The sequence below is a fragment of the Stegodyphus dumicola genome, chromosome X1 (genome assembly GCF_044657685.1).
Source record: "Stegodyphus dumicola isolate Sdum_Otavi_A_Nest chromosome X1, ASM4465768v1".
NCBI classification, from domain to species: domain Eukaryota; kingdom Metazoa; phylum Arthropoda; class Arachnida; order Araneae; family Eresidae; genus Stegodyphus; species Stegodyphus dumicola.
Window position 1 is genome coordinate 254,277,100 of NC_140780.1, and position 27,930 is coordinate 254,305,029.

Consider the following 27,930-nt stretch of genomic DNA (forward strand, 5'->3'; position numbering starts at 1 on the left):
TTCTACTTATGTATTTATTATTTTTTGGGGGATATGATTTAATAATGTATTTCTCATTTTTAACTTAGAGCATGTACTTAACTGATATGTTATTCAGTTATACTTTTGTATCTATTATAAACTTAATTCCACTGTTGACAAGACTATTTATTAATTATCTTCATTTTTAATTAATAATTTATAACTCAATTTTTATGGCATAAATCCTTTAACATAGCACTTATTTTCATTTTTATCAACCTCATTTCATAATATAATGTTGCATGCATAGCTGCCATACTAACATATACATGGTGTTTTCAAATCGGTTACAAACTCTCAGAAGATAGAAAGTACATTTAGACGATGGAAAATTACATAGCAATGCATGGTCCGAAATGCTTTCCTGGCACAGTAGTGACAACACAAAAAGGGAAGAACACAAACAGAGTGAGAAAACATGTTTATTATGCTTAATACAGCAGAAACCAAGATATAAAAACAAAAACAGATAGCAATTGTCATCAAAGATGCTACACAGCTATTTTTAACCTTAAACTTCAAGTAAAATTTTACGGAGAATTAATTATATGACATTTTTTCCCTCAATGATGCGTAATAAATATTTATTAATACTATATGAAAGGCTATTTTTTTAAATTATAGATGATATTATTCAAATTTTTAACTATTTTTTTTAATTTCTCTCGTATCTTTTCTTTTTTAAAAAAATTTAAGAGTAAGTTTTTGTAAGAGTAAATTTTTACCTTCGGCGTTTTATCGTCTGCTACTTTACTTCGTTTAAATCGAATTGTCTAAAACTGAGAATTTTCGTTTGATATTTATTTGAATTTTATGAATTTTATGGCATAATTTATTTCTAAACAAACTGTTGCTTTTGAAGTGGCTGAAAGAGCGGCTGATACTATTATCCATATTTTTAAAGCACAATATATTTTTATAGAAACATAATATTTAGAATAATCATTTTTTATAAAAGTCAAATTATGATATAAACATACAACCCTCTAGAGACTGAATTAATGGAAGTTCAATGGTTATGTAGAAATGATCTGCAGCTACTTAATGGCTGGATAAGTCAGCAGATTCTGTGGACCAGTAAGAATAATTATATAAACGACACCAACATTCTGGATTCAATAAACAACGAGGATACGATGTTTACTAAATGAATTAAGAAGTTTTAAAACATAAAAAATCAACTCATTTTTTTCCTAAAATGTATTTTTGTGCGTAGCGTATTTTCATTATATCCTTAAAATTCTAATTTAGAATGTAATTGTCAAGAACTGAATCCTAATCATCAGTAATATAATAAGTAATTATTGCTGTTATTAATAAATCCTTCTTATAAAGTAATTGCAAATATTTCAAAAAACTTTCTGTCTGAATGCAAACATTTTTCTATGCAAATATTTTAAATTTTATATTAATCAAGATTGCACACCATATTACTTATTTCCACTTCAATTCTTACCGTCAGTTCTAGTAGAATTTACAAATCAATTATATTTAATTAAGGATTGAATTGGATTATTTAATTATGGCAAAGCACACGAGGGCTATCTGCCTAAAGGGAGGGATGCCTTCGTGGAGGACTTTCTAAGGGAAACTGGCTCGTATACACGTTACACATGGGGAAAACCACGAAACCGCTCATGCGGCCAGCCCGTTCGCGGGATTCGAAACTCGAACCGAACTACCAGTGTTCAGCGTCTTTACCGCTTGGCTGTTGGTGGGCTATTTCATTAAGGAATGACCATCTAAGTTAAGAAACAGCGGACCGTAACAACATTTCAATTATTGGTTCCGTATCTTTCATGTTACTCTCGATTGGCTAGCTACAGGATTTTTAATGAGTATTTGGATTTTACTAGTAACTTCACTTGGAAATCGCGCTTAAACTAGGTTAGTTGGTTATTTGAACATAGAAAGAACATGGGAGCTATTTGATTAAGATGCTTTCATAGAGAATCTTTGTAAAGAGAACCTAAAAATCTACGAAAACCAACCATGCAGCCTGGGTTAGACTGAGCAGCAAACAATTAGTATTTAACAATATTTTCTTTTTCAAATGCTAGGCAACTGATGAGGCTCCAATTAAATCTCCAATTTAATATTTTATTTGTAAATATTTAAAATATTGTTGTATTCTTTGACACAAAAAGCAGAATTTAAGTTTTGTTAACTCGTTAGTAAACTACCAAGCCGTAGTGCAAATGAATATTCAATTTCTTTGGCAATAATTGTATTCACTTAATATTCTTGGAATATGAGCTAAAGAAGGAACGTTCTTGGAAGATTAAAGAAGTGTTTAAATCCAGTGATATTAGGTTTGTCTTACAAGCTCAGGATCAAAACGATTCTGCAATTGCCCGAGTAGTTGACTTGTAAATGGATACTAATTCAGAAGTCAAACAACAAAAATCAGCGTTAATTTACAAAACTTTCACAGGACTAGTTTCGATGGTTTTACCGAACCATCATCTTCAGCTGCAAAACCGCAAATGAACAAGACAGGAAATAATGTTTAGATAAGATAAGAAAGCCTGGACAAGAATAAGCAAGTGGCGCCATCTGTTGGCGAAACCAGAACTAAAACATAATTTCTCTAAAAGCCGAAGGCAAATTTGGATTGGAATTAGGATCGTTAACTAGAACAGAAAGATTTTTATGAATGTGAAATGCCTCTAGAAAATCCAGTTCTCCAATGGAAGATGTTTTTTGAATAATTTTGGCAGCAGAAAAATTGAAAGTGTGATTTTCGGACCAACAATGTTGAGCAACAGAAGACTTCTGTGTTTCCTTTTTTCTAACATATGCCTCATGTTCTTTGACGCGAAATTTTAAGGCTCTCTTAGTTTGGCCAATGTAAATTAAACCGCACTGGCAAGGAATCCTATAAATACCCCAGGAATTCATATCCGGAATGGGGTCCTTGAGTATAGAAGTTGGAATTTTATTGATGGGAGAGTAAACAACCCGAAAGTTAAATTTCTGCAAAATATGTGCAACTTTATAGCTAATTGATGGAAAGAAGGGAATGACAACAGAATTTTTATAATCTCCTAAAATAAGAGTGTGGCTTTTAGTGTGTTGAGATGAGAATTTTTTAACTGCTTGATTAATAATGTTGGGTGAAAAGCCCCTGTCAATAGCTATTGCTTTTAAATAATTAGTTCTTCATCAAGGGCTAGTTTGGAGGAGCAAACTTGAAGAGCACGGAAAACATAGGAATAAAATGAAGCTAACTTTTGTTTAGTCGGATGACATGATTTAAAGTGTGGTGGAAGGCAAACCGATGAAGGTTTACGGTAAACTGTAGTACTGAAGTTGGATGTGTTACGTGTGACCAGAATGTCGAGAAACGGAAGAGAATTGCAAGTCTCAAGTTCAAAAGTGAACTGAATAGCAGGATCAATAGAATTCATTGTTGAAAGAACTCTATTTAAATCATCTTTATTACCTTCAAACAGGGTAAAAGTATCGTCTACGTAGCGGAACCATGCCGGGAAGTTTAAAGTTTCAAACAATTTTGATTCATAATAATGCATGTAGATATCAGCCAGGATGGGACTGAGGGGGCTTCCCATGGCTAATCCCTCAGTTTGCTTGTAATATTTGTTTTGGAAACCAAAATGTGTTTGTTTCAAACAGAGTTGGGTGAGAGAAATTAGCTCATCAATTTCGATGCAAGAGAAATGAAATTCGCGAAGTCTGGTTTCTAGACATCTTAATGCACCCTCCACTGGGACATTGGTGAACAATGATTTTACATCAAAAGAAACCATGAGTAAATTACGAGGAGAAATGTTTTTAACCTTTTTTACAAACTCTATTGAATTTTTTATGGTGTAAATGTTATTGTCTAATAGAGTGGAAAATCTAGAAACTAAATATTTAGCTAATGGATACGAGGCAGTACCTAAATTTGATACAATAGGGCGGAAAGGAATACCACTTTTATGAATTTTGGGAAGAGCATATAATCTGGCACAATTCGCAACAGATGGGATAAGCGAATGTTTTAAGTTGCTTGAAATGATTTGCGAAGATTTGATCGCAGTTTTTATTTTGGATAAGTCCGAAGGTGAAGGATCTTTAGGGATTAAATTATTTAAAAGCAATAGCTATTGACAGGGGCTTTTCACCCAACATTATTAATCAAGCAGTTAAAAAATTCTCATCTCAACACACTAAAAGCCACACTCTTATTTTAGGAGATTATAAAAATTCTGTTGTCATTCCCTTCTTTCCATCAATTAGCTATAAAGTTGCACATATTTTGCAGAAATTTAACTTTCGGGTTGTTTACTCTCCCATCAATAAAATTCCAACTTCTATACTCAAGGACCCCATTCCGGATATGAATTCCTGGGGTATTTATAGGATTCCTTGCCAGTGCGGTTTAATTTACATTGGCCAAACTAAGAGAGCCTTAAAATTTCGCGTCAAAGAACATGAGGCATATGTTAGAAAAAAGGAAACACAGAAGTCTTCTGTTGCTCAACATTGTTGGTCCGAAAATCACACTTTCAATTTTTCTGCTGCCAAAATTATTCAAAAAACATCTTCCATTGGAGAACTGGATTTTCTAGAGGCATTTCACATTCATAAAAATCTTTCTGTTCTAGTTAACGATCCTAATTCCAATCCAAATTTGCCTTCGGCTTTTAGAGAAATTATGTTTTAGTTCTGGTTTCGCCAACAGATGGCGCCACTTGCTTATTCTTGTCCAGGCTTTCTTATCTTATCTAAACATTATTTCCTGTCTTGTTCATTTGCGGTTTTGCAGCTGAAGATGATGGTTCGGTAAAACCATCGAAACTAGTCCTGTGAAAGTTTTGTAAATTAACGCTGATTTTTGTTGTTTGACTTCTGAATTAGTATTTATTCGGCGTGTTATTGTTGTCTTAATTGTAAATGGATGTGAATTAAGCAGATGACTTTTAATCTTACGTTATTCAGCCAGAAAACGTATTCCAAATGTTTTGTATTGCATGACAATGCATCTTTTCATTATTCAATAACCAGTCGGAGAACCGCTTGTGTTCGGAAAATAATTATGTATATTCAATCGTCCTGCATGTTCTTCAAATTTGTCTTCTTGTGATTTTTTTTTCTTTCTCAAAAACTAAAGTTGCCTCTCAAAGGAAAGTTTTTTGACATTGAAGAGACAAAATTAATATGACATCTACTTTTAGAGGCATGTGAAAAACAGATCTCTACAAACCTTCTCTTCCATTACATGTTGTGCAGTCAGACAAAAAGTTACATCAGCGTAAATTCTATAATCTATTTTTATTACACTCTGATTACTTTATTAACATACAGTGAATATATACTAAATCTTTAACTTTAGTTTAAGTAATTCGGAATTTTTGATGGAATTGTTGTCGGAACTAGGACTTAGAAGAAGTCAAATTAAATATTTCGATAACCCAGTAAATTCAAGTTCGAAATTTCAATATTTTATTTTCGGAGGGAGGGGAAATGTTTTCAGTTTTGGTCCATTATACTAAGTATATTTGCTTCGATTTTTTATTTTTCCATAAAAGCGAAAATTTTACGCATGGTATACATATAAAGCATAGCTTCAAATTAAAATTTAATAATATACAGAGTGGTTATAATTAAAGTTCCACATTGAAACGGTCATAAAAGGAAAACTACTGGATCAAATGTTATCAAACTTGGAAATCGTGTAAAGGAGGTCATGGGAATTTATTTTCCGCGAAAAAAAGGAAGTTCGAAACCTCACCACCAGGGAGGGAAATGGCGCTGTATGCAATATTGTTAAACGAAATATGGGTCGGAATCTAACTTAACCTTTTGTTAAACGGGTTTAATATGTTGTATACCCTTAAGAAACTTTGAAGTAGGCAAATTATTATTTAAAGACGTTAAATTCGATAAATGTCGAGTGCGCCATCCCTGTAAGTGAGAATTTCGTCCGTGAAAACCACGAATTAGCGATTAGAAAATGTGAGATCGCAAATCACTCTCACAAGTGTGTACAATCTGGAAATCGTTTTCTTACAGATCGCTAATTTGTAATTTTTTAAGCCTGAATTCGGCACTAAAACATGAAGATACTGATTCAAAACGCTTTTAATCGATTTGGGCCAAAGAAATCTCTCATGTTATCTATCTAGTTCCATTGCATTCTCCTACTGCATTCGATTGCATAACAGTCATTTCACACCGTTTACTCTTGAATGACAGCTAGTTTTATAACTGAACCATTTTTTTCTGAAGAGCAGTCGACCACTGCGATTGCAGTTCCTTAGAGCCAATATTAAAATGTTTCGTGATACATGAACTGCAGTAACGTGGCATTTTAGATACTACGATTTTTATGCAGGGCTGGGCACCACCTCAAGAGTGTTGCATAGTTACTTAGGCAACATTTCACAAATGAACGTCTTATAGGCCAACACTTCCCCTCTTCCCACCAGACCTCAACCTCTGTGACTTTTGTCTATGAGGTTATCTCAAAAGCACTGTTTATGGTGATAATCTAAACAATTTGGCAGAAATGAAAAATGTGATACACTGATAACATTCCTCCTGATATGCTATGTGTAACGTGTATACGAGCCAGTTTCCCTTAAAAAGTCCTCCACGAAGGCATCCCTCCCTTAAGGCAGATAGCCCTCGAGTGCTTTGCCGTAATCTAATAAACCAAACCAAAACCAAACCTGATATGCTAAGAGCTGCTGTTGAGAATGCAGTAACATGATTTAACTTGCTTTCGGAAAATGCTGGACGCTACATTGAACATGCTTTGTAACACGTTTCGGAAAATATTAAACACATTTTAAACAGATGTTTTCGTGTCTTATTTCATTTAACAATATTGTATACAGCGCCATTTTTCCCCTGATGGTGAGTTTTTTAACTCTTTTTTTTTCTGCCGAAAATAAAAATACTCATAACCTCCTTTACACGATTCCCAAGTTTGATAACATTTGGAGTTTTCTTTTTATGACCATTTCAAAGTGGAACTTTAATAATAACCACCATGTAAAATAAGCTTTAAAAGTCTGACAGTTTGGTTCAAGTCCCAACTTTAAAAATTATATATATAAATATAAATTTTTATATTAATTCTCTTAGAAAGCATGTTTTAAGAAGCTAATTTTTTCTCTCGCGTTATAGATTGTATAAAAAAACATGATCTTTAATATGATTTAGATTGTTTCAGCCGATATAAGAATCGGGTTACTCTGTGGTACAGAATAAACCCTGCTGGACTGTTTTATTTCTTTGTCATTTAGCAAAAATCTTTTAATTAAATTATTTATCCTTTGGACTTCGCTTTAAACTTTATTTATAGCTAAAATGACTAAAAAATGAAAAGCTGTCTTTAGTTGAAACGCAATTCATATAATTGATATTTTAAAAAATTGACAAGAATGCAAAATGTATGGAAGTCTAGCAGTCGAAAAATCTTAATTTTCTTGTGTGAGCACTGAAAATAACTGTAGAAGGAAAGAAGAAAATTAGGGAGAAAAGTAAGCAAAAATTTGCAGGGAAATTTGGCTGTCAGACGTACCAAGATGTTCAAAAAGATGGACGCTTTCGAATATACTTTCAGGATACTTCAAAGAATTTAGGTGTTCAAAGAGAAAACACTTGGACGAGCACACCAGCAAATACCATCAATTGAGCTTGTGTTAACAGAAAAGACAAAACGATATCATTGCAGATTAAAGTGAAGAGCGACTGGTTTTAAACTATATGGTTGTGTAAATTACGTTATAGAACATCATATCGTATCATAAATGGTGAATCCCATGATTTCCTCAGTCGAATTATTTGAAGATTCAGGAGTTTATCCAGTGATGTATGTGGATGTCACTTAAAGATGTTTTTTTCCCTTCCTGATGAACTAGCGGCCGAGCGGTAAAGTCGCTGAACACTGGTAGTTCGGGCTGGATGCATGGGCGTTTTCGTGGTTTTCCCCAAGTATAACGTGTATGCGAGCCAGTTTCCCTTAGAAAGTCCTCCAGGAAGGCATCCCTCCCCTTAGGCAGATAGCCGTAGTGTGCTTTGTCATAATAAAATAAACCAAAACCTTTTGATGAAACCAGTCTTTCCTTTCATCTCATAGCTTCAAAATGTTTAGCCTCTAAAGACTGATAAAGGCTCTGACGAAATACTTCGTGAAGAACTTTCTAAGGGAAACCAGCTGTCATACGCGGTACACATGAGAAAATCCACGAAAACGCCCATGCAACCAGCCCGTTTACCGGGGTTCGAACCCCGGAGTGAACTACCAGTGTTCAGCAACTTTACCGCTCGGCCGTTTGTGGGCCTTTATGAAATGGAAGGCGATAACTTTATTTAAAATGATTGTCAGAAATACCAAAATGTTTCAAAAAGTTGGATACTTTTCAATATACTTTCAGAATGCTTAAAGAAACAGAGAAGAAAAATAAATTTTTTCGTAAAATTTAGTATTCGTATTTTTTTAAATTTAAAACTTTTCAATCTTATGATATTTGATTCTTGCGATTTCAAAAATAAAATATTTGACTAAAATATGAATAACATTTTAAGAAACCAAATGTAGGATAAAATTGTGTAAAGCAATGGGCACAATGATAAAACTGTTTAAAGCAGTGTATGCAAGTCATCCTAAGTTAAAATATCGGTTATACATCTCTCTTATTTATATATATTTTTTCTGAACGGAACACTGAAAGGCGTGTAAAACTGTGCTTTATTGTATTTTCTCTTTTAATATAGTATGCAGTTTTCAAACGCATCGTAGTCTGGGTTACAAAAGTATTCTTCCGAAAAAAACGCATAAAAATCAAGTTCTGGAAAATTGATATTAATAAATATATTTAAAATGCTCAGTTCGAAGGAATAAATAGAAAATTTTAAAACAATTATCTGAAGAGACAATGCAACACAAACAATTAAAATAAAAGTATAAAAATTTAAAAATGACGAAAAATATATATAAAGAAAACTATTTGAAAAAAAAATAAATAAATAAACGCTGCACCTTTTTTTACGCAGTTCGAATAGGTAAATAGAAATTTTTAAAACAGTTATTCGGAAAAAAAAAAAAAAAAAAAAAAAAACGTGCAACTTAAACAATTAAAATGAATTTCGAAAAGAAAAAATTACTTAAAATAATAAGTTATAATGAAAAATATAATATAAAGAATATTATTTGGAAAAAAGGAACGATGGTGACTTTTTTTCCTAAGGAAACTAGGTTGCCATATATTAAGAAGTTTGCCAAGTGAAGTATTCTTGGCGCAAACTGACAAAAAAGCGCCAACATAAATTTGTGAATTTCTCCGCAAATTTCACTCCAAATTTTACAAAATTTCATATTTAGGCGTAATTTGAGTCGTAGAATCGAAATATGTAAAAAAATTGGTATGTTATTTCAGAAAAAGTCCGATTTTGTGTCAAAATACCTATGTTAGAATAGTGCTATATATAAATCTAATATATATCCTAAGTCGCGCTTTCGAGACATGAAGAACGCAATTTGAATTTTGTCAATCGGCCCAGTAGATCGGGAGATATAGGACTGTCCCATTTTTTTTTTTTGAGCAGTGTACATATGATTGACATACTGTACATTTTCATTGATTTTTAACGTATTGTATTTTGCAGTCTCCGTGCAAGTTATCATTAGTAAATCTTAATTTTCTTTATGTACAGCTAATTGAGAATACCTTTTAGTGGTTGTTGTATTTTTATTATTATGATATATATCATATTTCTTCATTTACTTTAGCTTTTAATGCTTAAGTTCTGAAAATTTTAAAAATATTTGTATATTTTCCCCCTTTCCATCATATATATTTTTTCCCTCTGAGGGTTTGTTTATTGGTAAACTGTATTCTATTCCTTTGATTATTTTTATTTTTGTTCAGTATATTAAATTTGTTGTATAATCAAATTTAATATACTGAACAAAAATTTTTATTTGTATTTTTCCATTTTGTATTAGCATTTCATCTATTTCATTTTGCCTTGTATTTATTAATTGATATATATCTTGTGCAGATTCTTCATTAAGCTACCTGGATGTGGCCGGTGTTCTCCCACTTAAGAAACTTTCAAAGCTTGCGATTTCACTTTATTTCTATTATTTACGTTCCAGTTCATCGTAGCCTTATCTACTGCTGATGTGTTCGATCTATGAAAATCTGGTTCTTTTGTTTGCTCTCTTCTTCCTTCCTTTCTTATTCAAAATCTCTCTTTCACAACTGTAGTCAAGACTCATTCAGGTGAGATGTCCCTGGTGTTTGTTTTTACAAGATAAACGAGCTGGACACATCATGCTTTGTGTGTATTCATGGCTTTAGTACCATCAATTCGCTTCTTATTTTGGACTGAGAATTAAGTCAGAAGAAGTTTATTTTGAAGTGTGTGTACTATGGATATAGGGTACCATGAATTTTCAGAACCATGCAGAAAGAAAATACTTGTAGCTACACAGCAAAATTTAAATTAAAAGGTTTGAAATTCATTGAAGTTAACCCTCTGAGCAGCTTGGTCTTTTGAACTTGTCCTGAAGACCTGTGTCTAAACAGCCTTTATTAGCTAACTTTGTATATTTACCTATTTTATTTTCTATTTTTATAAACTTAGATTCATCAAAATGACATTTATATTATTCATGAAAGTAAGAAAGAAAAATATCTGAAACTTATAAGCTAATATATACCAAGTAACAAAAAATCTCATGACCGGATAAAGCCGGCCATTGCTTAAAGGGTTAATGGTGTTAAAACTGCTGTTAGGACAGTTTGGCGTTGAACCTACTTTCATTCGTTACTGGAGAAAACAAAAGCATGAAAAACAAATTCAAAGCAAGAAGCGTTTTGAAACAAATTTCCAGAAACTGATACTGAAGTGCTGGATTATGGGACAGAGCAAAGAAACAATCGCATAGCCATGTTGCATGAAATGATACAAATGAAAGTGCACGATGAAGTGGAAAAATGTGATAATACAGCCCAACAGTTTAAAGTGAGGAGAAGATGGATTGATCGCTTCAAGAGAAGAAATGGAAGGAGAAGAGCAACGCTTGCACGAAGGCTACTAGAGGCCTATCAAGAAAAGGTGTTAGAATTTCATAGGTTTATTAGATCCAGCAGAGAAAAACTTAAGATTACAATGCACCTAATAATACTACAGTTAATTAAAAGGGGGCATCTCCAGTGTTAGTAAAAACTACAGGAGCTACTGACCTGCTGACAATAAAAATTGCCAACTTTTGCAGTTCTTAAATGGAAGACAATATCAACCAAAATCTACTTCATGCTATCATAGGGTATATGAAAGAGGTTGGATATTGCCTGACTTAATGGAAGAGTGGCTCACAATTGCTCTTCAACATCAGAAATCACTATTGGTCTTGGACAATTTCTGGGGACATCTTATAGAAGATGTACAAAAACAAATGGAACTGAACAAATACTGTTCCTGTCGTCATTCTAGAATCTACATTGCATCTGCAACCACTGGTCTTACCAATGAATAAATCACACAAAGATTATTACCGATAATTTAATTTTAGAATGCGTAGATATAAGCAGGGTCATGCAAATTTACTAATGTCGGAAAAACCCATCCATTGAATTGATTGGTTGTTCACTGGGTACATAGGCTCTGACTGATAAAGCAAGAATAGTGAACAGCCACAAGAAGACAGTGATATTTAATGTTCTTAATGGGGATCTAAAGATGGGACACTATGCATGGGAAGACAAACTTAATTGTGCTGACTTGCAAACTGTAGCAAACAATGCAGACAGCAGCATTGAATGACTACAGACTTACAGAGTAGCAGTGGACAACAACAGGAATCAGTAAGATTCAAGCAACAGGGATGTAAAAATATGAAAATATCTTTAGATACTTCACTGCCTGCCTACCTAGGATCTCCTACTCCACTTCCCTGACATGCATATGGGAAAGAAAGGAAGAACAGAAAATATGCCTCTTTTGAGATAATTTCTTTTGGAAGAAGGCTACAGATAAAATTCAACACTTTTCTTCACCCTCCTTATATATATATATACGGTTTCTCTCAAAAGTAATGAGAAAATGCAAAGGAAGGAAAGAAAAATGTGTGTCTACGGCATAGGGACCCAGGTATGCAGTTTGGCATTTTCTATCTGAGTCTGAACATTTCTACCCAAGAGCAGAAGGCACAGTAGATTTCATATCCTATCGAGCAAAAATGCAGATGCATCTCAAGCAGCATTATACAATTATGTTTCATATGAACCTCAGAAAGTCCGGAGTTCTAAAATACTATAGTTGTTGAGGACAGCTTAAAAAGTGCTTTTTTTCCATTTTTCCCCCCTTCAGCTCAAGTGGCACAAGGCATTTATGGATGGAAGGGAAAGCAATGAGTACAAAGAACACAAAGATGGCACCCTTCAAAAAATGAGAACTCAGAAATATGCCTCTTACAGATATAGGTCCTTAAATTAATGTTTAAGAAATTGTTGTGCACGATTGCCATGAAATTGCCAGTACAAAGTCCAAAATCCGGACTCGTCAAGACTTCAGCGATTCCAGATTTGGAATTTTTCTGGATATTGGATCATCAATTTAAATCTGGTAAGATGGCATGCAGAAATTTTATAATTAAAAATATGAAATCGTAATTTATGAAATACAGAACAATTATGATCTAAAGGGTATCAAAATTTACATGAAAACGCTTAATATTTATTTGTTCATTTTATTAAACATTTCTTTTAACGTACGTTGTTTAAGTTGCTTCCACAATAAATTCAAATAGTTCCTTTTTCTTATGTCATATACAGCTGACTTTCCAATGCCATACTCATCGCATAATTTTGAGACGGATATACCTTTATCCATTTTTTTGCAGCAATTCCACTTTTTGTTTAATGGACGTTGAAACTACAAAACGAAACCGATGTTTTTCATTTTGTAGATCCCTTGGCATCTCCAGAATTGGAAACTCTTTTAGAATCATAATCTAAAGTTCAAGCTTAGTTTTTATGAAATAGCCGTAATAATAACAGTCTGCAAAAAATAATAAACTTGATCAAACTAGAAGATTAGGAAACAGCACAGTCCACTACATTAACTGAAATGCCTTAGATTCAGTAAAGATAATTTTAGTCTAGCTTAATAGTGTCCGTTATACATTATTGGCTGTGTATCACAAGATTGGCAATGAAAGCCATGCTGTTTTGCTAAACTTTTGTCTTGCTCCTATTGTGTACTGAATTAAGCCTGAATTGTATTAGTTTAGTTATTTACTATACATACATTTATTACTTACACATGCTTAAAACTAATCTGAGTCCTGAATAAATAAACTCCCACATATACTTAATGCTTTATCTAGGGCAGGCGCTAAATACCGCTTGATGCAATCTCTATGGGTCCTAAATTCTGCTACAAAGCACCTTAATAAGTTCTAAATTTTCACTGCACCTAAACTTTGCATCCCAATGCTTTCCCTAAATCATAAAAAACTTCTTATCCCTTAATTTTGCCGCTCGGTGCTTCCCGAAATTCCAAAAATTTTGTCTTCCCTAAATTCTGTCATCCGATGCCGACATATTCTACCGCCGCTTCTGGGTTTATGGTGAATAACATATCAGTTATTCTTAATTAAAATAGCACTAAATGCCTTTTGGCCTATGAGTTTAATTAACAAAATCTATTTTTAGCATATGAAAAGAAATTTTTGTTGAATTTTTCCTCTTCAACATTTCTTAGAGCATTTAAAAACCTATAATCATTGCCAAGCATAATGTTAGCATAAAAGGTTGCCATACTCTTGTTATTCAATTACTAATGTAAAAAAGAAGTTTAGACATCACTACATGAGTCATTACTGAAGCTGTCATATATTGATAAACATGAGGTGATGAAAGCAAAATATAATAAATAATGACTCGCCAGGTCGGCGTCAGGGATATAAAATAGGTGAATGTTTCGGTTTGAGATATATGGCAAGATACTCAGCTACGGAGCCAGATTATTAATTTCAAAAATTGATGCTTACACGATTGTTTTTCCCATAAAAAAGGATTTTATTTAGTGCCTAAGTGAAATTAAGAATCAGAATTTTTAAGTGAAAATCATGTTTTATTATGGAAGTAAAAGTCAAATGTGCATGCATAAAGCATACAAAACAAAGTTTGTGGCTTTGAGGTCCGGATTTTAGATCATTCCGGAGAATGGATGTCCAGATTTCGGACTTTGTACTGTATATGGTTCCTTCATTACAACAATGTATCTTGTGCTACATTGTAACATATCACTATGTAAATTTGGCTATTAATAACACAGCAGTTCCCCATATACTGAACAGCTATAACTGAGGTCCATGTGATTTCTCCCACACCTCAAGCTGACTACTCATCTCCAAGGCCATTATTTGGAAGCAGATGATGATAACTAGGCAGTTGCAACACAGGGTTTGCACAACAAATCAAATGAAGACTGCTTCCACTGCCATGAAGAATTGTCATTAATGCTAGACTTGCTGTACTCAACCACACGGAGTTTGTTTTGAAGGTGATAAACTGTAATTGCATGTATGTAGAATTTAAAAGATTTTCTCCTTATATTCAAAATAAACTGCATATCTGCATTTCCAGACTAACAAAGTGAGTTACATAATTATAATAATAATAATAATAAACTTAAATAATCCATTATACCTGTGTTATTTGGTTTCTGAAGCTGGTCTTCAGAACAAATTTCTCTCAAATCTATGTTGACTGGATTAATGGTACACTTTGTCAGATCTTCACACAAATATCCATTCAGATCTTCAGAATTATTTCTGCGGGGAAAAAAAAGAAAAAAATTATAGTACTTGCCTCATTCAAAGATTGATTTCTTCATCTCGTGACATATTTTGTATAGCAGTGTTTCCCAAAGTATAAGCCACAGAAAAATTCAAGCTGGTAGAAACTTTAGAAGTACTTTTTTTATTGCATAGTTATATATATTTTCATGTCATTATGGATTTATAATTATTAATTGATTGTTAATAGTATATTTATTTATCATTAATTCATAATTACAGCGTTTTCTTCTTTTTTAAGAATAAATATATGCATGTGAGTCATGAGGTTAAAATCTTTGAGAAACACCGTTGTAAAATTATATGTAAATAAATTATATGTTAGATATTTCACCAATCACATATGTTAAACTTCAGCAATATGACTTCTTGCTTCCACCTATCAAATGACAATAAATACTATGCTTATTTCCCCAAGTAAAGTAAAATTTGGTGTTAATCTTTTAAGAACTGACACAAAAATCATGCAAATGTGTAGCTAATTATTCATAAATATATTTGTAAACAAATGCATACTTTGGAAAATATATATTAGAGATAACGGAACATATAACATAAAAATTTAATTTCTAAATCTCTTATCTCATTTTTATTAGGACATTCAATCTCTATTTTACATCTAAGTTTACCACATACTATGCCAGTTTTATTTTGACTAAAATTAAACATGGAACCATTAATGGTCAGCCTCTTTGCGAAAATGTTTCATCTAAGAAAAACATTTCTCACTGTTGTATAATTATGCTTGACATTTCGTCTTCTAATTGTCAGAAATGTATGAAAATTCTTGGCAGGAGTTTATGAGGCACCAGATCTTCCAAGTCCATAAAGGCGGATATAATTAACAGCCAATTTAGTAATAACATCCTCTAGTAACAAAATTAAGAACCGTATACTTGCTTGCAAAACTTCAAACCAAAATCTTTTTACTTCTCATGCCTGTATTCTTGAATGTAATTTATAACCTGCTCTCTTTCTTCCTTCTATCACTACACATAATACTTAGAATATGAAAAATAAATTCTTGTAATTAATGCAATCGATGCACCTATCTCTTTTGTCAATCCACCTGCATTTTGCTTTGCTTCCATATTGTTATGCTTAAACAGAAATTAATTGCATAAATTATGCATATGAATGATAATCAGTTAAATAATTATTTTCAGAATTCACAATGTATGTGGAACTTCTAGCAAAAAATGAGACTTATAAATAGATTACTTTGATTGATTTTCTAAGATTATTTTTAAATTTTAAACTTAATTTGCATTAACTTTTAACTTTAAATTTGCATCTTTGTTGGTTCAGGAACAGCCTGTTTCATTTTTTTATTAGCCCAAAGGCATTTTTTTATTAGCCCAAAGGGTATAAGCCCAGAAGGGCTATTAATTTCATTTCGGCATTTTGCGTTGATTCACTATAAACATATTTTATACATTTATTAGTCATTATTTAAACAGTGAATCACTTTTTCAATTGTTGCCACCAAATATTAGAGCCCTGTATTATATTTAAAAAAATTAAATGATGAGGAACATGCATAAATGTATATATGTTTCTCGCATTGTGATAAAACAACTGTACCTAAAACCATCCAATTTTGAATAATGTACATCTCCACCTGAATATGGGCATCTGGAAACCTAAATTTGGAATTTGTTTTATTATCTATTTCATATTTTGCAAAGCATTTTGATTAAGAAACTTGATGATTTCAAAGCGATCAGTGGCAACACTGTATGTGTGAGGGGAAGGGAATATTTTTGTATCCAGCTTGCGAGACTGTGTGTCGGAAGTTCTAAAGATATGCTCCTTTAAATATTTTGTGATACTGCTGTTGAATCGAAGTTTATGGTTTCAGTGCAAAGAACATAATATTTAATAAATAAAGGTAACACACAGAATGTTAAAAGAATGCCCCTTTGGGCATAATATAAAATCTGAAAGCTTTCAGGTTTTTTTTTATTATTTACTTTTTTGTTGCACCAACCTTCCGATGAAAATGCAGTGAAAGATGCAAATTTCATTTTCATTTTAGTATTTTGACATATTCCCCCCTCCGCCATATCTTGCAATTTGCCACTATGCTTCTGGTTTTTGGTTTTTGCATGTGGTTTATTCTGAATTGAACATAGAATGAATTTGATACATACTTTTTATTTTATCTTGCAATATATATAGTTTGAAAAGAATATAGTAAAGTTAAATTAAATTTAAATAATTATCTTGTGCCATTGCTGCAAGGAATGAAATTTGAATTTAACAAATATTTTGCATTTATCTAATCTCTTGTAACACTTGCAACCTTAAATAGCCTTAATATTAGAATTAACAACCACAGAATACATATTAAAAAATTCACTACTACTAATTTTAACTCACCTAATACAGCAGAATTAGAACATTTAGAAATACATGATTTCAGCAAAATTAGTATTCAAATTTTGGACATTGTGCCTGAATACAAAGAAAGATTATTTCAAGAGTCCCTCTACATGCTTAAGTTTAAAACACTTTACCCATATGGACTAAATACTTTCAACCAACACATTAAATTAAATTCTGAAATTCCAACCTACAGCCATTTTAAATTGCTCAGTAAAAAAACATTACGAGGAACCAGAGCAGGTAATAGACAGAAATATAATTTTTTTGACAATAGATACAGTAAAGTTAAATGGTAATATTAATAATTACTTTCTTACTGAAAATTTCACCAAAAATATCATTACTTGGTTACATACTTGTAAGCACAAATTCTTAATGATACTTATAAAATTTGTTAAACAGCATTTTACCGGACACAATATTATCAAAGACCTTGTTATAGATTTTTGAAATTTTAAATTCAATACCAATGACAAGTACAATAAATATTACTGCAAAATTCCTTCATCCAAACTATGATTATATTCAGTTCAGCAAAATTTTCAGAAAATGTCAACAACAATTTCCAGCTACTAAAGTACAGTCAAAAGTCGTTAATCCGGACTCGTCGGGACTTCGTCAATTCCGGATTATAGATCATCAGTTTAAATCTGGTAAGATGGCATGCAGAAATTACAAAATTAAAAATATGAAACCATAATTTATGAAATAAAGAACAATTATGATCTAAAGGGTATCAAAATTTACAAAAAGAAAAAGCTTAATATTTATTTGTTTACGTTATTAAACATTTTTTCAATGTAAGTTGTTTAAGTTGCTTCGTTTCATGTGATAATACTTTCTCTTTAATTCTATTAAACAGACATAATTTCTTTTTAGTTACAAAGTTCCGCTGTTCAAGTCCTATAATTGCTGTGTTGAGAATACCGACTAATTTGTCAATCGAAATTTTTTTGTTTTCAATAACCTCTGTCACTTTCTTCACTATCGGAAGCGAATTATAATGACAAGGAATTTGTTTTAAATCATATCAAAGATGGAGTACATCGAGATGAAATACTACATTTGGTAAGGAATTGTAAACACAACGTATTAATCTTATTTAAAATGTATTTTCACAATTGGCAACAACAGTATTTTTTTTTTTTTTTCAGAATGATAATATTTTTGATCACGATTGGCAACAACAGTTTTTTTTTTTTTTTTTTTTTTTTTTTTTTCAGAACGATAATATTTTTGAACTGTAAGTTTTTGAGCAGTAATGTTGACGGTAATGTTTCTGAATAAAGCAAGTATTTAACAATTAATGTTTTGACGGAATGTGTTTTTAATAAAGGAACTAATTAAATGCTAACATTTCAGAAGTGGGATAAACTAGAATTATTATCTAGATTTAACAACGTATTGCCTTAACGTACGCTAAGCCTAAACTGAATGTGGAAACTCGCCAAAACTGAAAGTAGAAAGGTACGTGAATTTATAAACTGTTTATGTTATGTCTAAGTATTAAACGGAAAGAACTTAAGTATAATTATTGTATTAGTATTTGAAAATTGAAGTCTAAGATGGCTTATTTGGCAAGAGGCAAAAAATGTGATTTAAAAGAACTTGCTTTGGAACTTGATGTAGATGTCCCTTCTGATATTAAAATTGTAGGCTTAAGAGATATGATTTTGAATAGTAAGAATTATAATGAAGACTTTACTAAACAAATGCTAGATAGAATTATAAATGATCGTTTAGACAGGGAAAAGTTAGAAATTTTAGAAAAAGATAAGCAAAGAGCATTTGAAATGGAAATTATAGAAAGAGATAAGCAAAAAACTTTTGAACTTGAAAAATTGAAAATAGAAGCGGAAATCAGAAGTAGTAATGTAAATGATTCTGTTTCTTCTAATGTTAGTAGAAGTAATATTTGTGATATGAGTAAATTAATGCATAAGTATGATTTGAATGAAGGTGATATAAGTTTTTATTTAGTTTTATTTGAGAGACAGGCACGACGTATTGGGTTAGAAGAACAAAACTGGGTTTCTCAGCTGTTGGGTCTATTGCCTTATGAAATAACTCAATGAATTGCCTGTGAATCAGAAGAGAAAGCTAACGACTATAAGCACGTTAAACAACTGCTACTGAGAAGATTTAAGTTAAGCCCTGAACAGTTTCGGCAAAAGTTCGTTAATCATATTAAAACATTGCGTAATATGTAGAAGGACTTCATGTTTGAATTAAAAAATTATTTTGAAGAGTGGCTTGCTGGATTAAATGTAACAGATTTTGACTCTTTAAAACAACTTATTATTACTGATCAATTAAAGAAGAGGGTCCCCGCTGCTATCCGAGACCATTTCATTGATGATTGGTCTAAATTCATTAATCCTGAAGAGTTGGCTGAAAAACTAGATCAATATGAAAATATTCGGGCAGGGATAAAAGTACTTCAAGTAGAAAATAAAACTTTTAGGCATAATTTTAAGCCCAAATCTCGTTCTAAATTTTATGAAGGATCCTATAATCAGTATTCAAGACAAAGAAATGTTAAAGGTTCCATGCAGACAGATGGTAATTTCAAAGTGGATTTTAAAAACAGTTTTGATAATAAATACAATCTGAAAGATAAATTTTATAAAACAGACGAAAGGAAAAGGGAATATAATTCTGGCATCCGCAATGAAAAGGGTGAGCCGAAATGCTTCAATTGTAATGATTATGGACATATAGCGACGGATTGTCCTCAGCCTAAAAAAGAAATTATTTGCAGGAAATGTAATGAAAAGGGTCATACTTTTAAAAAGTGTATGTCTAAGAATCCAGACTTGACAAATGTTAAAAATAATTTATCCGTGAACCAGAATTCAGGTGTTTCATTAGCTGTATATTTAAAGTATGCTCGCATCAATAATGGAGAAGAAATTACTGCAATCATAGATACGGGTTCTAGTTCGTGTTTATTGAAACAGTCTGCGGCTAAGAGACTGAATCTTATTGTAAAACCTGATGTGGAGGAATTGTTTGGCTTTGGGAACCAGAATAAACCAGCCGCTAGAACATTGGGAAAAGTAACTGTTAACTTAGAGATTGATAATGTGGAAGGAAAGGACATTACAGTTCTAATTGTAGAAGATGAAATGCAACCATGCGACTTATTAGTTCGTCGAACATGGATTGATTTACCGCATATTGCATACGCCAAGATAGGTAATACCTTGCACATACGCTATGCTAATGACTGCCCATTTTCACAGTTGCAAAATGATAGCAACACTCCGTGAATTAAACTGAAGGCTTCCCAAGAAACTCAAATCGAAAGTAATACGGTTTATTTCGTGAAAGGTAAAACTGATGAAATAAATAACGGTTATGTTTTAATAAGTGGATCGGAAGATGACTTGGGCTCATTATTGGAAGTAATACAGGGAGAAACAGTGATACCAGTCACTAACTACAACGATAAAAAGGCAGAAACTCTGGACAATGATGGAAAGTTTGAAAATACAAATACTGTAAAAGTCACTAATTCCAAAAGTAGAAAATCACTGAAAAGGAAAGGGACTTCAAAGAAAATCGTTAAACAGAATACAAGTGAAGAAAATAAGTATCCTAAAGAAGAAGCTAGAAGTGATGGCATCAATGATATTAAAGAATGTAAGTCTATTCAAGAAAAGCATTATAATCAAAAGCTTAAGAAATATAGTAATAAGTGTAAAATTACAGCACTTGAGAAAGAGTTTAATACAGGGAAAGAAAAAAGTTTACAAAAAGAAACTGTAATAGATAATTTTGCTGGTGAAGAAACAAAATTAAAGGGAAATAAGTTTTTTGAGAAACAAAACAAAAGACAACCGGAGAAAGATATTGCAAAAGGAAATAAACCTCGGGAAGATGTAAATCCATCTGCAAAGCAATCTAAGATAAATGAGGGAATAGACAAATCTAAGAAAGTAATTACTGGTAAAAGAGAGCATCTAAAAAGGAAGAAGTTAAAGAAGAGAATTGAAGATATGCAGATGAAAATGAAAGCAAATTATGACAAGAAGAAAAGTAATTCTTTAACATTCGAACGAGGAGAAATAGTAGTTATGAGAAGAGCACCTAAATCAACTGGAGAATCAACCAAAACACAACAAAAGTATCGAGGACCTTTGGTAGTTACAGAAGTTTTACCAAGTGATACCTATAGAGTGACTCAATTAGAAGAAAAGGTAAAAGGACATTTCTTTAGTATGACAGCTCATGTGAGCCAATTAAAGTCATGGCAGTGTCAAGCTGAATCAGAAGAAGACGATGATGATGGTGATGACATTAGTGTTACTGAGGATAATGATAACAACATGCCACATATTACTAAAACTAGGACACGGAAAAAGAATAGAAAAGGACGGTGAATCTATATGACAGCTAAAGACTTTCGAACTATAAACATTAATATTACAGATTTAATTTTTTTAAATATAAGTTCTTAATGTTCCGAGGTCGTAACTAAGTCAGGATGCCCGAATGTAAACGCAATGTATTAATTTTATTTAAAATGTATTTTCACGATTGGCAACAACAGTTTTTTTTTTTTTCAGAACGATAATATTTTTTAACTGTAAGTTTTTGAGCAGTAATGTTGACAGTAATGTTTCTGAATAAAGCAAGTATTTAACAATTAATGTTTTGACGGAATGTGTTTTTAATAAAGGAACTAATTAAATGCTAACAGAATTATAAGCCAAATAAAATAAAAACATCTGCCCTGAAGATAAGGATAGTGCTGACAGATCAACTTCCAATTCATTGCGCGCCGCGGCATTTCCCCCGCCGAGCAGCGTGAAATTGATAAACAGATTTCGGATTTCGAAACATACTTTCGCTTTAGATCCTTTACACATTAACAAATATATATCGGAAATTCTATTTGATATAATCAAAAGTTTAAGCTTACTTTTATAAAATTGCTCTAACAGTCTGCAAAAAATAATAAGCCGGATCCAATCCGAAGATTAAGGAACAATGCAATCTGCAACATTAACTGAATTAGATAATTTTAGCTTAGCTTACACCGTCCGTTATACATTAAATGTGCACGCGTAAACATTTTATGAGCATGTGCGCACGTAAACGCCTGGGTGTCTGAATTAAAGACTTTTGACTGTACAAATCTCACCAGCTTTCAAGTATAAAAAATTTCTTAGCAAATTGTTAATTAAACACCATGATCTAGCTTCTACATTCCATCAATACTGCAAAGAGCTTCGATACGAAGACTATGTAGACAAATTTCATAAACATATTGTTACTGACAATTTAACCATAGTTCAAAACCAGCTTTTAAGAGATTTAACCCCTTCGCGCCGACTGTCACGTCTACGTGCCAGCAACGAACACACTCACCTACCGGCTGACACGCAGGCGTGACAGAGCATTTTCCCGTTTACTACCTACTGTCACGTATTTGTGCCAGTGTCCTGGAACGTTTTTCAAACTATAATTTCTGCCACAAGATGGCACTGTATGTCCATGTGGTTTCAGATACATGCACATTAGACCTTCTACTCGAAATGAGAGAAGCATGACTCACATACACGTGTTTTTGATTATATAAACAAACGGGGGAACTAAATGTTTCCAAATGGCGTGATTTATGACGTCTCTTTAAATCGCACTTTATTCGCACGTGGTAGTTGTTTAGTGTAAGTAGAAGTTTTATATGTTTTAAATCGCACTTTATTCGCACGTGGTAGTTGTTTATTGTAAGTAGAAGTTTTATATGCGCTAAAGCGTTGAGTATTTCGTTTTACAGTTCAGTTTTTAGAAAATAATTATATCTTGTTAGACGTGAATTCTTTCTGTTTTTACCGTTGCAATGTCGAAGTGTCGAAAATGTTTAACAGAGCATGAAATAGCAGAAATGATGCAAAATATTTCAGATATTGATTCTGAAATTCTGATATTAATTCTGAAAGATTAACTGAAAGACATTTTCCAAAACTTTGTTCAGAAGAGACTGATAAGAAAATGAGACGACGATGCTTCGCTTGTTCACATTCCCGGAAAATTCCTCCAAAACGGCAAATGAGTTATTACGAGTTCAAGGAATGTAACGTAGGACTGTGTGTAGATCCCTGTTTTCAAATTTTTCATACGAAAGGAGAATTTTAAGTAATATATTTAGTTTTCAGATGTATAATGTTAAAAGTCATAAAATGGTGAGTAATTAAAATAAAATGTGTAAAATATGCATTTAAACAAGAAATAAGGTAATTAAAGTATATATATAAAAATATCTATAAAGCATAAGCCGTTTAAATACTCTAATAGAGCATTATTAAACAATGCGTTGACACTCTGGAAATTTCATGGATTTAGGCTTAGTAGCAAAAAAGCCCCCTGCCCTGGAGAAATTCTCGCGGATTAAACAATGCATTGATACTTCGGAAATTTCATGGATTTAGGCTTAGTAGCAAAAAAGCCCCCTGCCCTGGAGAAACGCTCGCGGAAGACAGACACTGCCGGCCTCCACGATAAGCACGCGTTTTCGCTACCCGCCTTGAAGGGGTTAATGGAAAAAGGCACCAAATTTAGATCAGTACTGAAAATTGGCAAAAATCACAGTTTTAAAAGTTTCGAAAAAATGTTTGACGAGTTCAGAGTTAAAACTAGTTACAAATTAAATAGTCCAAATTCTACCTTTATGGCTTGGAAACATGAAGTGTTAGAAGAATTAAAGCAAATAATTTGAAAGACTGAATTTAACAGCAATTTACCATAGAATTTTCTCAATCCTCTATTGCAAGATTTAAAACAAAAATTTGTAATAACCAAAATTGACAAAGCCAGGAATAATTTTAGCATTAATTGAAATTTTTTTGTGTTTTACTAATTAATACTGAACTGAATAATACAAACTTACCAATACACAAGAATATGTCATTGTAAAAAAGCTAAAAGCAATTCTTAAGAAATTACAAATTTCACAACCATCTAACTACAGTAAATTAGCAAATCTATATGCTCTTCTTAAATTCCATACATCACCACTCAAATTTAGATTTATAGTAAATGGTACAAATAATTATAAAAAGAATATAGATTACATTTGCAATTAAACTTAAAAAAATCTGTATTTTAATTCATCAACTAGTTAACAAGCAACACAACTGTTGTTGGATTATTTATAATAACTCAACAAATTTAAATGTTTAGAAATCAAGAACATTAACTGTTATGACTTTGAAAACCTTTATACTTCTCTACCATTAGAAGAAATTGTTACTAGTTTAATACAACTCCCACAACTTTTTCCCGACATGCTTAACATCCTTTGAATAGAAAGATAGAAAACTTACCTGAATTGTGCATTATTTAATAACTACATTAAATTCAATAATAAGATCTTTCAGCAGGTGAGAGGAATACCAATGGGAGAAAACAGTTCTACACATATATGCAACCTATTTCTTTTTGCTTATGAATATAAATTCTAAGTTTGAATAAAAATGAATTAAAGTTATTTGCAAATACATTTAGATATATTGATGATATTATAACTTTCAATAATAATTCTGCTTTTGAACATTTCAAAATTTACCCAAATAGTTTGACACTTAATAAAACTAATACTAATCAAGATACTATTGAAAATGTAGCCCCAGTCACAATTAAACTCAGCAAAATTAAATTATATGATAAAAGGAGGAATTTCCAGTTTAATACTATTAAACTAATTAATCAGAACTCTAATATCTCTAGACAAGTAATAGGTAACACTTTTTATAGCCAAATAATCAGAATAAAATATATATGTACTGAAACAGAAGATTTAAAGGAAGAAATAATAAAGCTAATTAATGCTCAAGTTAATAACCAAATCCCAACACAATTTATTAATTTACATATTAAAAAGGCAGGCATTAACTTTTCTTTATAATTTTTTGACTCTTTATGGTATGAAAGATAACATTACCTTAAACCTTAACTGGAGGGTAATGGAGGATTTTTAAAGAATTCAGAGATTATCTTGTATATATTTATTGTAAATATTTATAAAAATGTATATAATCAATACTGGATTCTTTCCTTTTACTTATGAAGGGCCAACTCTTTTCAAAAGTCTCAATTATAGCCCGAATTGAGTGAAGATTTTTATCTTTTTCTAATTTTCCTTACTTTTTGGCCAGTATTTAGTACGTTTTGATTAAACCTGTTGAAATTCAGTTTTAATAAATTAAGACTACTACAATAAACTTCTTACTTTAATTAAAAACTTAAAAAAAAACTTTTTTTAAATTAAAACGAATTCTACTTCAAAAACATTTTTTCGTACTTTTATTTCAAAAACATTTTCAATTTTTACAGTCCTCAATATTTTACAATCCTAAATAATTTGCAACCATTTTTTCACATTACATTACAGTTAGCATTTTTACAATTTTTTACACATTTTTACAATACTTCACAGCAAAAAATTTTTGCAACAAAACACGCATTTTACATTACTTAAAAGTTTACAGAATAGGTTTTTAAAATTGATCTAACAGATAGCAGCTTAACACTTAACCTTATATTAGCACCCTCTATTTATAAAGTTAGTACAAACATACTATTTTACATCACTTAGTTTGGCATGATGCTCCACTCTCCAAATACAAATAAGTTAAATTAAGACTTACTATTTACTTGCCTTTTTAGTATTATTTTAGTATTGTTTATGTATTTTTTATAAATAGTATCTAGTTTCTTTTTGATTTATATGCATAATTTGTGACGAGGAAAGTTTGTAGGCAAGTTTCTAAATTACTTTGGTTTTCTAAAAAAAAAATTGGTTTTCTACTTTATTGACTTTTATTTTAATACAACATTTGGTTTTACTTTTGGTTTTGATTTTTCCTTTTACCCTTGCCTAGATGGATGACGAAACCCGAATTGAATAACTGAAGAGTTAGGTTTGGAGTCAACTTCCCCTTTCTCCTGCCTGCTTAACAATTACTCACTTGCACTTGATTTACATATCCTCTCAGAATTTTAATGATATTGTAGATTAGTTCACAGCAATAATTAATCATTTATTTGTAATTAAGTTTCATTTAAAATGTCATTTAACTGTAAATTTGCTTTTTATGAATAGAGAATATTTGTTATATATATATATATATATATATATACACTGCTCGACATTGAAAATGCAACACCAAGAAGGAGTGGTCTGAAATGTATGCAAATTTTAAAGTAGACATACGTCACCGAGTTATGCGAATGATGTGAAATGCGCAGCTCTCCGGCGCACGTGAAGTAAGATATAAGGGAAGGAACGTGCAGTGGACGTACGTCACCGAGTTATGTGAATGATGTGAAATGCGCAGCTCTCCGGCGCACGTGAAGTAAGATATAAGGGAAGGAACGTGCAGAATGGGCAATATTTATGTCGTTATTTTTGCCAGACGAATTATCAAAGAATGTTGGTTTTTGTCCCAAAGGATACATGTAATAGGAGAGAATGCCAGGCCTCCGTCAATGAAGGCACTTCCAGCAGATAGATGATTTTACGAGGGGTATGGTGATCAGACTGAGAAGGGCAGGTTGGTCCTTACGTCAAATCGCAGCTGATACCCACATGGATGCGAGCATCGTGCATCAGCTATGGCGAACATGATTGGAACAAGGAAATGTGGAAAGGAGGAATGCAGGTGCAACCAGCGTGATGTCAGCACGCATGGATCGACGCATCCACCAACAAGCTGTGTCAGTTCCGCAAGTCACTTGTACCGTGATTCTGCAGCATGTGCAAGATACCCTGGATGTTCCTGTGTCGACCAGAACCATTTCCCGTTGATTGGTTGAATGTGGCCTGCACTCATGGCATCCGTTAAGAAGACTGCCATTGACCCCACAGTAAAGATGCCAGCATTTAGAATGGTGCCGGACTGGAGCGATGTGGATGACAGAATGGCGAAACATCATGTTCTCAGATGAGTCATGCTTCTGTTAATACAGTGACAGTCGCTGCATACGTGTGTGGTGTCGACGTGGAGATAGATCTAATCTGGCAATGACTGTGGAACGCCCCACCGCACGACGATGTGGCATAATGGTTTGGGGCGCTATTGCCTACAATTCCAGGTCACCTCTAGTTCGCATTCAGGGCACTATGATGGCCCAAAGATACTTGGATAATGTAGTGTGGCCAGTGGCAATCCCCTACCTTCAAGGGCTGCCTAATGCAAGTTTTCAGCAGGATACGCCCGACCACACAGTGCTCGCGTCTGCCAACATGCTCTGCAGGGTATTCAGCTGCTTCCCTGGCCACTGTACTCTCCTGACCTGTCACCAATCGAACATGTGTGGGATGTGATTGGATGCAATTTGCAGACTCTGCGCCTGCCTCTTCAGAAGATGAACTGTGGCAAATGGTTAAAAGGGAATAGAGAGCCATCCCTGAGGACACCATCAGCACTCTTACTGACTCTATGCCTAGACGTGTTTCTTCGTGCATCGCTGTCCACAGTGGTCCTACATCCTACTGAGCCGATGCCAATCTTGCTCTGTATTCTGACTATCATTTTGAAATAAAGATCACTTATTGCTGCCTCTGTCTTTTTTCCAAATTTCATCACTTTCTGACCACTCCTTGACGTCGCATTTTCAATGTCGAGCAGTGTATATATAACCAGCGCTGTGGAGTCGGAATTGGAGTTGGGCAGATTTTGGGG

The 27,930-nt window shown here is 32.6% G+C and overlaps 1 protein-coding gene across 2 annotated transcripts in view; it reads right to left on the reverse strand.

The window, feature by feature from the left end:
• Nucleotides 1-27,930, reverse strand: part of LOC118188688 (putative inhibitor of apoptosis) — an 82,748-nt gene that overhangs the window by 1,818 nt on the left and 53,000 nt on the right. For both annotated transcript variants that reach the window (XM_035359184.1, XM_035359185.2), the window contains one exon: nt 14,703-14,827. In XM_035359184.1, coding sequence (XP_035215075.1) covers nt 14,703-14,827 — 125 coding nt within the window. The remainder of the gene's footprint in view (nt 1-14,702; nt 14,828-27,930) is intronic.